At 45.3% G+C, this 13,449-nt stretch overlaps 1 protein-coding gene across 17 annotated transcripts in view; it reads left to right on the plus strand.

The window, feature by feature from the left end:
- Window positions 1-13,449, plus strand: part of CASK (calcium/calmodulin dependent serine protein kinase) — a 461,253-nt gene that overhangs the window by 86,776 nt on the left and 361,028 nt on the right. For all 17 annotated transcript variants that reach the window (XM_068269833.1, XM_068269836.1, XM_068269834.1 and 14 more), the window contains exon 4: window positions 3,877-3,954. In XM_068269833.1, coding sequence (XP_068125934.1) covers window positions 3,877-3,954 — 78 coding nt within the window. The remainder of the gene's footprint in view (window positions 1-3,876; window positions 3,955-13,449) is intronic.

Consider the following 13,449-nt stretch of genomic DNA (forward strand, 5'->3'; position numbering starts at 1 on the left):
TTACACTTGCTGCACATTGCTAAAATGTTACCAAATACCAGTGCAGTCATCTTTTACCTATCACTACAGTAAACTTGCTGGTCTGTAGCGCTTTTATCTCTGACTATGGCCGTCAAGTGAATGAAAGAGATGAGGTGTCTGTAAATCATGTGAACATATCTGGCCTATTTGATTATCTCTGGCCTACCACCCCTCACAAGTGCTCTAAACCCACAGAAGAACTCTGGTCCCCTACCTTTTGTGTCCCTACCTCTCCCTCTAGATTTTAAGCCTTTGGGTCATCCTCCTCCTCCTTTTGTGTCCTACCTGATCATGCATCTCCATTACTGTGAACCCATGCTATGCATTTGAGTAAACCTGACTTGCCTAATCTCCATGCTCCATCCAGTGACTAAGCATTACCTTGTACTCCTACTGTGCTGCGTGATCTGGGTTTCCTTGTATTCCTGTATTGTCATATTGCTGTATGTGACCCCTAAATATTGTCTGTAACCTAAACTAATGTCCAGCGCTGCGTAATATGTTGGCACTTTATAAATACAATAAATAAATATCATCGGACCACCTTCAGAAATTTCTGGGCCTTATACCAGGAAAACTTGCTGGGCCCCCTTTACTCCCTCTGCCTCTCTCTCCCAGTACGTCAGCCCCCCTCTCCATAGCCAGATGTGTCCCAAGGATAATAAAGCTGTGTCTCAATATGCCACTAGATGGCATCATAACTGAGACAGAGATTGCCACACAGGAAGAATCCCAGATCATTGCATTGCTAACGCGTTGCTTGCACTTTCTGCTCCACAAGCCAGGGGACGCAGGTAGTCTTGAGCAGCACACTCTGCACACCATGTTGCAGGGGATGGGGTGGGGACGGACACAGCAGGGAGCCAGCTGGCAAGAGTAGGATCCCTAGTGCATGAGCCCTATGCCCTACTTAAGCCCAACTGGACATTCTCGTCCAGTTGGGCTGCGCGCACTCCCGCCGCTGGCCATTAGCTCAGCGATCAATGAATGGGATTATAGATCCCATTCATTGGTCGAAGCCCCCCGCAGAAAAACAGACAGCCTCTTAACAGGGGCTGCTGTTTTTCTCATTCACAAAAAGTTTCCCATCTTAATGCGTCCTGGAAGCCTGATCGTATGCTTCCAGGACTTTTTGACTGTGGCCATCTTGTTGCCAAATAGTAAAACTACACCCACATCTACTTTTTTTTTTTTAATTAAATGCATTATTTTACATTTAAAATTGGCTGATTACCTCCCACACTACAAATTACCCAAATAAAATTTTTAATAAAAATAAAAAAAATTACAATTAAAAAAACAAACAAACATAAAAAGTTACCTAAGGGTCTGAACTTTTTAAATAAGCATGTCAAATGAGTATATTAATATAATTTTTTTAATTATGGGCTTGTAAATCGTGATGGACGCAAATTGAAAAAAATGCACCTTTATTTCCAAATAAAATATCGGCGCCATATATTGTGATAGGGACATAATTTAACCTCCTGAGCGTTACGCCGCTCAGGTTTTGCAATTTTTTTTGCCCGCCCCGCCCCAGAGATCCCACGCCCGAAAACTCTCTAGCTAGCGTTAGGCTAGCTAGTACAAATGCCCGGCACCCCCCGATCCCTGCCGCTCCCCCATTTTATACATTACCCAGCCTGGATCCAGCGATCGGTGTAGCCTCCCCGGACAGCTCCGTTCTTCACTATGGGGAGGCTCGCACATGACGTCGCTGACGTCATGCGCAAACCCAATCCTCCCCATAGAGAGACCGGAGCTGTGCAGGGAGCTGCGTGGTCGCTGGATCTAGGGGGGGTAACGTATAAACGGGGGGATTGCAGAGGAGCGGTGGGTGCCAGACACTTGTACTAGCTAGCCTAGTGCTAGCTAAAGCATTTACAGTCATTTGGTTAAAAGTTTTTATTGTGGGGGACTCCTGGGGCCACAGAGCGGCATGCCAGACACCGTGTCAGGCATACCGTTAAGGAGGTTAAATGGTGTAATAAGCGGGACAAATGGGCAATTAAAATTACATGGGTTTTACTTACGGTAGCATGTATTCATTTCAAACTATAATGGGCAAAAACTGAGAAATTATTTTTTTTTTTCCCATTTCTTTCTTAATCTTCCGGTTAAAATTTAGAATAAAATAATTCTGAGCAAAATGTATCACCCAAAGAAAGCCTAATTAGTGGTGGAAAAAACAAGATATAGACCAATTAATTGTGATGAGTAGTGATCAAGTTATTGGCAAATGAATGGGAGGTGAAAGTTGCTCAGATGCAAAAAATAAACAACCCTTCGGGCTTAAAGAGTCTGAATCCAGATTAAAAATGGCTTTTAAGCTTATATTCAGCAGGGGCATGTTTGCCCCTGCTAAAACTCCGCTATCCCACGGCATAACGATGGGTCTTTACCCCCCAAATCCCCCCCCCCCCTACAAAATCAACTACCAACTTGGTCGTGGACTTTGCTGCCCTGTGCGCTTCCGTTTGAGGCAGGGCTATGAGCTGCAGCCCTGCCTCACACGCGTCTGTCAGCGGCGGATCTCCGCCTCTCCCCCGCCCCTCTCAGCGAAGGCAGACTGAGAGGGGCGTGGGAGAGGCGGAGATCTGCCGCTGATAGACACGTGTGAGGCAGGGCTGCAGCTCATAGCCCTGCCTCACACTGAAGCGCTCCGCAGAGGTAGCAGGGGGGGATTTGGGGGTATAGACCCCTCGTTATGCCGAGGGATAGCGGTGTTTTAGCAGGGGCATACATGCCCCTGCTGAATATAAGCTAAAAAGCCATTTTTATCCTGGCTTCAGACTCTTTAAGTGGTTAACACACATTCCCTGAAAAATATTTATACAAAGATGCTGGTCAATCTCCCTGCTCGCTGCACACTATATTTTGGCAGTTGGACGGAGCAACTGCCATTCACTAAGTGCTTTTGAAAATAAAGAAAACCCGGAGAACCCCCCCCCCCCCCCATGGGCTAGTCCAAAATCTGTCGGTAATGTCAGATTTCTACTACCTACTGTAAGTGACAGCAACGTAGGAGAAACGTAATTTATGGCTCATTTTACTCTGAAAGAAATATACTTCTTGTTTGTATATGTTTTAAATCTTAAGATATTCGCGACAGTTCTCTTTAAAAACAGATTTTCAATAGGTTTCATGCATATAGACCAGTGTATGGCCAGCCTTTAGTATGATTGTACTACTTCTTTGCTAAATAATGTAAATGCCCATAGTGGTGTAATTTACCATTAACCCTCCTGGCGGTTTGCTAAAAATCCGCCAGGGGGCAGCAAATCTTTTTTTTTTTTTTTTTTTTTTTTCATGTAGCTAGACAAAGTCTCGCTACATGATAGCCGCTGCTCAGCGGCATCCCCCCAGCCCCTCCAATCGCCTCCGGCGATTGGAGATCAGGAGATCCCGTTCAAAGAACGGGATCTCCTGGAGGGCTTCCCCCGTCGCCATGGCGACGGGGCGGGATGACGTCACCGATGTCATCGACGTCGTGACGTCAAAGGGGATTCCGATCCACCCCATAGCGCTGCCTGGCACTGATTGGCCAGGCAGCGCACGGGGTCTGGAGGGGGGAGGCGGCTGCGGCGCGACGGATAGCGGCGGATCGGCGGGTAGCGGCGGCGATCGGGCACTGCACGCAGCTAGCAAAGTGCTAGCTGCGTGCAGCAAAAAAATTATGCAAATCGGCCCAGCGGGGCCTGAGCGGTGCCTTCCGGCGGCATAGCCCGAGCTCAGCTCGGGCTTACCGCCAGGAAGGTTAACATTCAGCTTGTTACATGGCATTCCATATCCTGATCTATTAAGCTGCTATTTTGTTCTACAGATCCTAACTTTTCTTTTTTTTTTCTCTTGCAGTATGGATGGTGCAGATTTGTGCTTTGAAATTGTAAAGCGAGCTGATGCTGGATTTGTGTACAGTGAAGCTGTTGCCAGGTACTTTCTTTGTTTTTTTTCGTTTTTTTTATTTTGTTTTTTTTGTTATCCTTGACTGGGTGCCACAATATTGTTAGTATATTGCAATTATATCACATATAATGCTTGATCATTGCAGTTTCAGAAACTAGAGTTAGTTTCCCATGTTAAGTGTACCTTTACTTGTAAAAACTAAATACTGCTCAGCTCACCATTGCTGAAAATCATGTGCAGAAATAACCAGCTAATAAAAAAGACACCTCCTAAAAAGTGGTTTGCCCTGTGCCTTAAAATGGGGTTTTATGTCCCTCCTGCATAAATGTCAAGCAGGATCATGAGGAAGCCTCTTCAGGATGTAGCGGCATACTCCTCCTGAGGTGAGTAGCCCTTTGGGGAGATTTTGTTTTTTTACAGGTTAACATTAAGATGCTGAAATACTGAGCGATGTGGAGGAGACATTTGTGCCAAGGAGCTGTCCTTCAGCACCATGACACTGCTGCCTTGCTCCTCCAGGAGATGCATGTGCACCCTTCACTGTCACCTGAAATCTGTTGTTAAAGCTGACCTGCTTCCTGGCACTTACCCAACCTCCTCCACATCATGCCAGGTTATGCTGTCCTCATAGCTCCCCCCACCCTGGTGGCCGAAGGAGATAATTCAATCGAGAGAAAAAAAATGGAGAAGAGAAAAAAAGAAAAACAAAGGTATAAGTTCAAAAGTGACAGCTATACCCATTTACCTGGAAAGGGTAGGACATCTGGATGTCTTCTTTTTAAAGAGGTGTTTCCCCATTTTCAACATACGCCTGCCCAGGATTTACAGTAGCAAGAAAAAGTATGTGAATTATATGGATTTCTGCACAAATTGGTCATAAAATGAGATCTGATCTTCATCTAAGTCACAACAATAGACAATCAGTCTGCTTAAACTAATACCTTACAAGTAATGGAATGTTTCCATGTTTTTATTGAACACACCATGTAAACATTCACAGTGCAGGTGTAAAGTATGTGAACCCCTAGACTAATGACCTCTCCAAGAGCTAGTTGGAGTGAGGGGTCAGCCAGCTGGAGTCCAATCAATGACCTGATACTGGAGGTGTTTTACACCTGACCTGCCTATAAAAAACACACACCCATTTTGGGTTTGATTTCCCAAGAAGCATTGCCTGATGTAAATGATGCTTCGCACAAAAGAGCTATCACAACACCTACGATTAAGAATTGTTGACTTGCATAAAGCTGGAAGGGGTTATAAAAGTCTCTCAAAATGCCTTGCAGTTCATCAATCCACAGTAAGACAAATTGTCACTATATGGAGAAAGCACTGCTGCTATTCTCCCTAGGAGTGGCCGTCCTGTAAAAATGACTGCAAGAGCACAGCGCAAAATGCTCAATGGGGTGAAGAAGAATCCCAGAGTGTCAGCTAAAGACATCCATGTTAGCAAATCAACAATATGTAAAACACTAGACAAGAATGGAGTTCATTGGAGCATACCATATAGGAAGCGCTTGCTGTCTCCCCAAAAAATTGCTGCATGTTTAAAGTTTGCAAAAGAGCACCTGGATGTTTCACACCAGTACTAGCAAAATATTCTGTGGATAGATGAAACCAAGGCTTGTTTGGAAGAAACATATAACACTGTGTGGAGAAAAAGGCACAGCACAACATCAAAACCTCATTCCAACTGTGAAGTATGGTGATGGAGGCATCATGGTTTGGGGCTGCTTTGCTGCGTCAGGGCCTGGACAGATTGCTACCATCGAAGGAAAATGAATTCCAACGTTATCAAGACATTTTGCAGGAGAACTTAGTGGATCAGAGATGAACAAATAACTATAGCAAGAAACTTGTCTATGTATCTTAACTAAAGTTTAGATGGTTTACACAGTATATCCAGCTGCAAACAGCGTCAACGGTATATGATCATTTCTTCCTGTGATACAATGAGTGCCATGTTTTGCTTGTCACCATCGCTCACAGTTAGGCCTGAACGATAAACCGTTTTTGGATCGAAATCGCGATCACGGAAATGATTCCGTGATCCCCATACTGGCGACTTTCATCCCCCTCTGCTGTTAGCCCAGCATTCGCCTCTACTGCTCCGTGCAGCAGCAGTTTGCAGCTGCTCAGTGAATCAGCGCCAGTGCTTTCACTTGCCATGACGAAAGCGGCTCACTCTATGCCCCAACTTCCGCCTACAAGTGTGCAGCCAATCAGCTGAGCGGACGGCAAACTCTGCCCACACACTCACACTCGCGTCGACTCACTCCTCCCAGCACCTCTAATTCACTAGCTGGGCAGCGACAGACTCCCGCATGCTAGGCTGTCAATCACCTGTTGTGTTACGGGTGGCAGACTCCGCCCGCCTGAAGGCTCTTACACTTGGGACGGCTCACTCCAGGCTTGGCTAACAATCATAGTTTGTATTAAGAGTGGAAAGCTCTGCCCACAGGCTGTCACTCACGACTCACTCCTCCTAGCACTTCCACATCATTTACTGGGTGGGCGGTAGACTCTGCCCCCATGCATGTCAATCAAACTGTGTCATGGGCAGCAGACTCCGCCTGCACGCCTGTCTTTCAAATTGTGTATCGCCTCCGCCTCTTTTGCACAGTGTCTGTCAGCTTGATGATGATGATGATGATGATGATGATGATGATGATGATGATTGCTGTGGCGTGACTGTCTGTGGTGATCTATTCTTTCTGCAGTCTGCAAAGCTGCAGCGGGGCACTTCCAATTTGTGCAAACTAAAGTACTATTCATTTCATTCCTATTCCTTGTGAATTTAGTGCTAAGGCTTGATTTGAAAAAATCGTAAATCGAAATCACAATTTCTAACAGAAATCGTGCAGTTCAATCTTTTCCTAAAATCGTTCAGGCCTACTCACAGGCAAAGCTGCTCTGTATATCCACCCCTCAGCCTGTGAACTCCACTCCCCTCTGCACCCCCTTGCATCTAAAATCAGTGTGCAGAGTATATAGTATAGCTAGTATAGTTTCCTCAGCATAGCTAGTATAGTTGCCCCCCAGTTCAGATAGTATAGTTGGCCCCAGTCAGTATAGCAAGCATAGTTACCCCCCAGTATAGATAGTATAGTTGGCCTCAGTATAGTTTCCCCAGCCATTATAGTTGCCCTAGTCTGTATAGGTAGTATGGTGTCTCCCATCCCCCCCCCCCCCCCTTCGCCTTCCTTCGGCGGCCACTTCACCTGTAACTGCCTCCCTGTCCCTCTGCTACACATACCGCATATCAGAGCAACTCGTTGTGCCGCTATGACAGGACAGCGGGTCGCCTGCCAGCGCGCATACAGGAAGACTGCCTGTACGTGTGCTGATAGACGACCCGCTGTTCTGTCACAGTGGCACAGCGGGTCGCTCTGACTGACATGCGGTCTGAGTAGCGGAGGCAGAGGGAAACCGTTACAGGAGTTGCAAGTGCGCACTGCCCATGGGCCCCTCCTCGCACATCGGCTTCCTGACTCTGATCCAGCCCCACTGTCTGCCTCCACCAATCAGCGCACAGTGGGGCAGGCAAATGTAAATTATATGTTCCTCCTCGCCAGGCTCAGCTCCCATGATCAATTGCAGCATGGGACTGAATGCTGAGGAGGTGGGGGCGGGGCTCCTATGGTTTATTAGTTTCTAATCCCTATTAGTGTATTAAAAATAAGCATTTGGGGGAAAATTGCCCCAGAAACTATATGTAAGGAGCACAAAAATGAAGAGTGCAAAAGTTTGTCTCGGATCCACTTTAAAGTGGATCCGAGATAAACTTTTAGTCCATGCGTAATTGTGCCCCTTACATATACCGTAGTTTATAGGGCATGCCTCAAGCCAAATACTATTTTTTGTTTGTTTGTTTGTTTCTTTCATTATCTTTATTCTCTATGAACTAACCAAGCCTTGCCCACAGCTCCTCCAGCGCCTAGGTAGTCCCATGTAGCAAGTGCTCATGGGAGCTCAGTCTGGGGAGGAGGAGGTTTTTTCCTGAAGGAGGAGAGGTGTTACCAGCCAAAGAGTTCAGAGGCAAGGGGGCTGAGAGGGGAGGAGAAGAGGAGTGGAGTTTTTACCGGCTGAAGGGTGGAGATGCAGAGCAGCTTGCCTTGTGTGTAATGACAAACAAAATATGGCTGCTATCATTGTATCACAGGAATAAATAATCATATACTGTTGAAGCTGTTTGCAGCTAGATTTGCTGTATAAATGATCTAAACTTTAGATAAGCTACATAGACTAGTTACTTGTTATAGTTTTTCATCTCGGATCCGCTTTAAGGCCGTTTGTTCACCCGCTAAAGCTCAGCAGAAGATGGTTGTTGCAACAGGACAACGACCCAAAGCAAGAGTGCCCAATAGGTAGAAGGACTTCATGGTAAATCTCGAACTCCCTGCAATTTCCATTCTGTATATACAAATGTGCTCCTAAAATTGTACATGGGTACATCATTTTGACTTGATGATTTAAAGAGAAACTCCAACCAAGAATTTAACTTTATCCCAATCAGTAGCTGATACCCCCTTTTACATGAGAAATATATTCCTTTTCACAAACAGACCATCAGGGGGCGCTGTATGACTGATTTTGTGCTGAAACTCCTCCCACAAGAAGCTCTGAGTACCGCGGTACTTTTGGCAGTTTGTTACAATGTAACACGGCTCACAGACAGGAATTAGCTGTTAACAGCTGTCTCTAACAGCCAAAACAGCTAGGAGCAGCTACATAACCTGCCCACAGTAAAAATGTCACCATGTAATAAATGTCAGAATGAAAATCAGGGATGTAAAAGATTTAACAATGGCCAAACACTGACTAAATCATTTATACATAATTATTGTAAAAATGAAGAACTTTTTTTTATTACATTATTTTCACTGGAGTTCCTCTTTAAGTAGCTCACAAGCTGAAAAGGTGTGGGCATCTCTGACCCCAAGTATAGAAGTAAATCAACAGAATGGCTTAACAGAAGAAAATATGCCTTCTGGAGTGGCCCAGTCAGAGTCCTGACCTCAACCAGATTGAGATGCTGTGTCATGACCTCAAGAAAGCAATTTACACCAGACATGCCAACAATATTGCTTAACTGAAACAGTTCTGTAAAGAGGAACTTTAAAGAGGAAGAATTACTAGATCTGCAACTACGGGAAACGTTTGGTTGAAGTTATTGCTGCCAAAGGAGGTTCAACCAGTTATTAAATGCAAGGGTTCACATACTTTTTCCACCTGCACTGTGAATGTTTACATGGTGCTTTCAATAAAAACCTGGAAACCTTTCATTAGTCATGTGGTTTTAGTTTAAAGGGAACCTAAACTGAGAAGGACATGGATTTTTCCTTTTAAAATAATACCAGTTTCCTGACTCTCCTGCTGATCCTGTGTCTCTAATACGTTTAGCCACAGCCTCTCAATAAGCATGCAGATCATCTGAAGTCAGACTGGATTAGCTGCATGCTTGTTTCAGGTGTGTGATTCAGCCACTACTGTAACCAAAGATATCAGCAGGACTGCCAGGCAACTGGTATTGTTTAAAAGGAAACATCCATATCTATCTCAGTTAAGGTTTCCTTTAAGCAGATTGTGATTGTCTATTGTTGTGACTTAGATGAAGATCAGATCACATTTTATGACCAATTTGTGCAGAAATCCATATACAGGTCCTTCTAAAAAAAATTAGCATATTGTGGTAAAGTTCATTATTTTCTGTAATGTACTGATAAACAGACTTTCATATATTTTAGATTCATTACACACAACTGAAGTAGTTCAAGACTTTTATTTTAATATTGATGATTTTGGCATACAGCTCATGAAAACCCAAACTGCCTATCTCAAAAAATTAGCATATTTCATCCGACCAATAAAAGTGTTTTTAAAACAAAAAAAGTCAATCTTCAAATAATTATGTTCAGTTATGCACTCAATACTTGTTCGGGAATCCTTTTGCAGAAATGACTGCTTCAATGCGGCGTGGCATGGAGGCAATCAGCCTGTGGCACTGCTCAGGTGTTAAGGAGGCCCAGGATGCTTCGATAGCGGCCTTAAGGCTGCTTGCACACCAAGACGTTACAGGCGCACGTTAGTGCGCCTGTAACGCTCCCCCAACGCACAGCAATGTAACACAAGTGGGCTGTTCACACAGCCCACGTTGCGTTACATGTAACGCTGCACGTTCTGTGCAAAGTGCAGCATGCTACGGCGTTGGAGCGGCTATAGCCGCGTTAGACTGTTTGCACATGCGCAGTGGGGGGCGGAGGAGGCGGGGAGAGCCAGCTACAGTAGCCGCGCACATGGCTACTTAATATTCACTGCACTGGCGGGCGCTGATTGGCCGGCGGGACCACGTGATGCGGAGTGTCTCGCTCCGCATCACGTGGTCCCGCTGGCCAATCAGCGCCACTCTGGGAGATATTATGGGCATCGAGCAGCCTAACGCGGCTCACTCTACCGTCGGCTTTTGCAGCACCATACGTTGTGTTAGGTGCACGTTATGCGACCTTAACGTGCCACCTAACACAACGTCTTGGTGTGCAAGAAGCCTAAAGGGAATGTCTAAGCAAAATAAAAAAATGAGTTTCACTTACCTGGGGCTTCTACCAGCCCCATGCAGCCATCCTGTGCCCTCGTAGTCACTGCTGCTCCAGTCCCCCCCTAGCAGCTTGCCGACCTCGTAGGTCGGCAGGACACATTGCATACATTTTTACGCATTCCCGCTAGTGCAGGAACATTAACACGTACATTGTTATGCATTACTGGTTCAATGCGTAAAAATGTACGCATTGAACCAGTAACGCGTAAAAATGTATGTGTTAATGTTCCTGCACTAGCTGGAATGCGTAAAAAAGTACGCAATGCGTCCCGCCGACCTCCGAGGTCGGCAAGCTGCCAGTGGGGGACTGGAGCAGCAGTGAGTGACTACGAGGGCACAGAATGGCTGCATGGGGCTGGTAGATGCCCCAGGTAAGTGAAACTCCTTTTTTTATTTTGCTTGAACCTTCCCCTTAAGCTCATCCAGAGTGTTGGGTCTTGCGTCTCTCAACTTTCTCTTCACAATATTCCACAGATTCTCTATAAGGTTCAGGTCAGGAGAGTTGGCAGGCCAATTGAGCACAGTAATACCATGGTCAATAAACCATTTACCAGTGGTTTTGGCACTGTGAGCAGGTGCCAGGTCGTGCTGAAAAATGAAATTTTCATCTCCATCAGATGAAAGCATGAAGTGCTCCACAATCTCCTGATAGCTAGCTGCATTGACCCTGCCCTTGATAAAACACAGTGGACCAACACCAGCAGCTGACATGGCACCCCAGACCATTACTGACTGTGGGTACTTGACATTGGACTTCAGGCAGTTTGGCATTTCCCTCTCCCCAGTCTTCCTCCAGACTTTGGCACCTTGATTTCCGAATGACATGCAAAAGTTGCTTTCATCCGAAGAAAGTACTTTGGACCACTGAGCAACAGTCCAGTGCTGCTTCTCTGTAGCCCAGGTCAGGCACTGCTTCTGGTTCAAAAGTGGCTTGACCTGGGGAATGCGGCACTTGTAGCCCATTTCCTGCACACACCTGTACACGGTGGCTCTGGATGTTTCTACTCCAGACTAAGTCCTTTGCTTCTGCAGGTCCCCCAAGGTCTGGAATCGGTCCTTCTCCACAATCTTCCTCACGGTCTGGTCACCTCTTCTCGTTGTGCAGCGTTTTCTGCCACACTTTTTCCTTCCCACAGACTTCCCACTGAGGTGCCTTGATACAGCACTCTGAGAACAGCCTATTCGTTCAGAAATTTCTTTGTGTCTTACCCTCTTGCTTGAGGGTGTCAATGATGGCCTTCTGGACAGCAGTCAGGTCGGCAGTCTTATCCATGATTGCGGTTTTGAGTAATGAACCAGGCTGGGAGTTTTTAAAAGCCTCAGGAATCTTTTGCAGGTGTTTAGAGTTAATTAGCTGATGATTAGGTTAATAGCTAGTTTAGAGAACCTTTTCATGATATGCTAATTTTTTGAGATAGGAATTTGGGGCTTTCATGAGCTGTATGCCAAAATCATCAATATTAAAACAATAAAAGGCTTGAACTACTTTAGTTGTGTGTAATAAATCTAAAATATATGAAAGTCTAATGTTTATCAGTACATTACAGAAAATAATTAACTATATTGCAATATGCTAATTTTTTGAGAAGGACCTGTAATTCCAAAGGGTTCACATACTTTTTCTTGCTACTGTATGCTATTCTACCTCCTCATGGTGAAGAACTCCTTGTCCATAATATGAAAAAGGGCTCTGAAAGAGAGAGGGGTGCCAAAAGCTTCCCCCTCTCGCACAGAGACCTCATATGTACCTTGTGGGCCAGTATGGCAGAGCCCCATGCAGGTGACTCAGCCATCCTGGCTATATCCATGTCTGCTAATCTTGCAACTGATATTGCCAGATGAGAGGTTATGATGGTTGGGCAATGGGAGCAATTAGTGAAGCAGATAGGAGTGGGCATAATTTACGAACTTCATGCGCATAAGAACAATATAACGCTCAAACTGACTTACATTAAAATCGCGATTGTGGTAAAATCTCACGATTTAACTGTGATTTTAATGTAAGTCAATGGGAGAACTTTTTAAAAAGCTCTCAATGCTCTGGAGGCCAAAAAGCACTCCGAAACACACTTGTAGTGTGTCTGAGCCCTAAGTCATGTTTTTAAAGTACAAGTCAAGAGGGGGGATTCTCTCTGTATATCAAAACAAGTTTGTATGAGGTGTCCGTTTCAAAGGAACCGGCTGTGAGAGGGGTATAGAAGCAGACATGTATATTTCCTTTTAAATAATGAACACTGCCTGGCTGTCCTACTGACCCTTTGCCTCTAATACATTAAGCCATAGACCCTGAACAAGCATGCAGATCACATGTCTGACAAATCTGGCAAATTAGCTGCATGCTTGTTTCAGGTGTGTGATTTAGACCCTACTGACCATAAAGATCAGCTGCACTGCCAGGTACCTGGTATTGTTAAAAAGGAAATAAATATGGCAGCCTCCCTAGATCTCGCCTGTTCGGGTTCCTTTTAACTGTACACGCCATACAATTTTCTGTTAAAGTGGCTATACACTTATAGATTTGCAACAGATTCGTCTATCAGATTTCTGGCAGATGCCTGTCAAGTCCAATCTGACAGGAATCTATCTGATGTGTGCCACACACTAGGAACAGACTTCCAATAGATTTCAGAATAAAATCTATTGGGGAGCGCATGCGCGCGGCGTTCAGGATGGCGGCTTAATCCAGACATTGCGCTGAACTGGGGAGCTCACAGAAGCTTTTAAGCATCCTGACCATTAGCTGTACGGCAATTTTTGGCTAAAGCTGCAGGGGAATAACAGGTGGTTCGACTGGTCGCACTATGACCACAAGGAAACGCGGAAGGAATAGAGATAAAGCCAAGAAAACTCAGCCGCGTGGCAGTCCCAAGATGGCGGAGCGGCCTGCTGACCGAGAGGAGTCGGAAATTGACGGGCTTCACTCAGAC

This window comes from Hyperolius riggenbachi, chromosome 2 (genome assembly GCF_040937935.1).
Source record: "Hyperolius riggenbachi isolate aHypRig1 chromosome 2, aHypRig1.pri, whole genome shotgun sequence".
Classification (NCBI taxonomy): Eukaryota; Metazoa; Chordata; class Amphibia; order Anura; family Hyperoliidae; genus Hyperolius; species Hyperolius riggenbachi.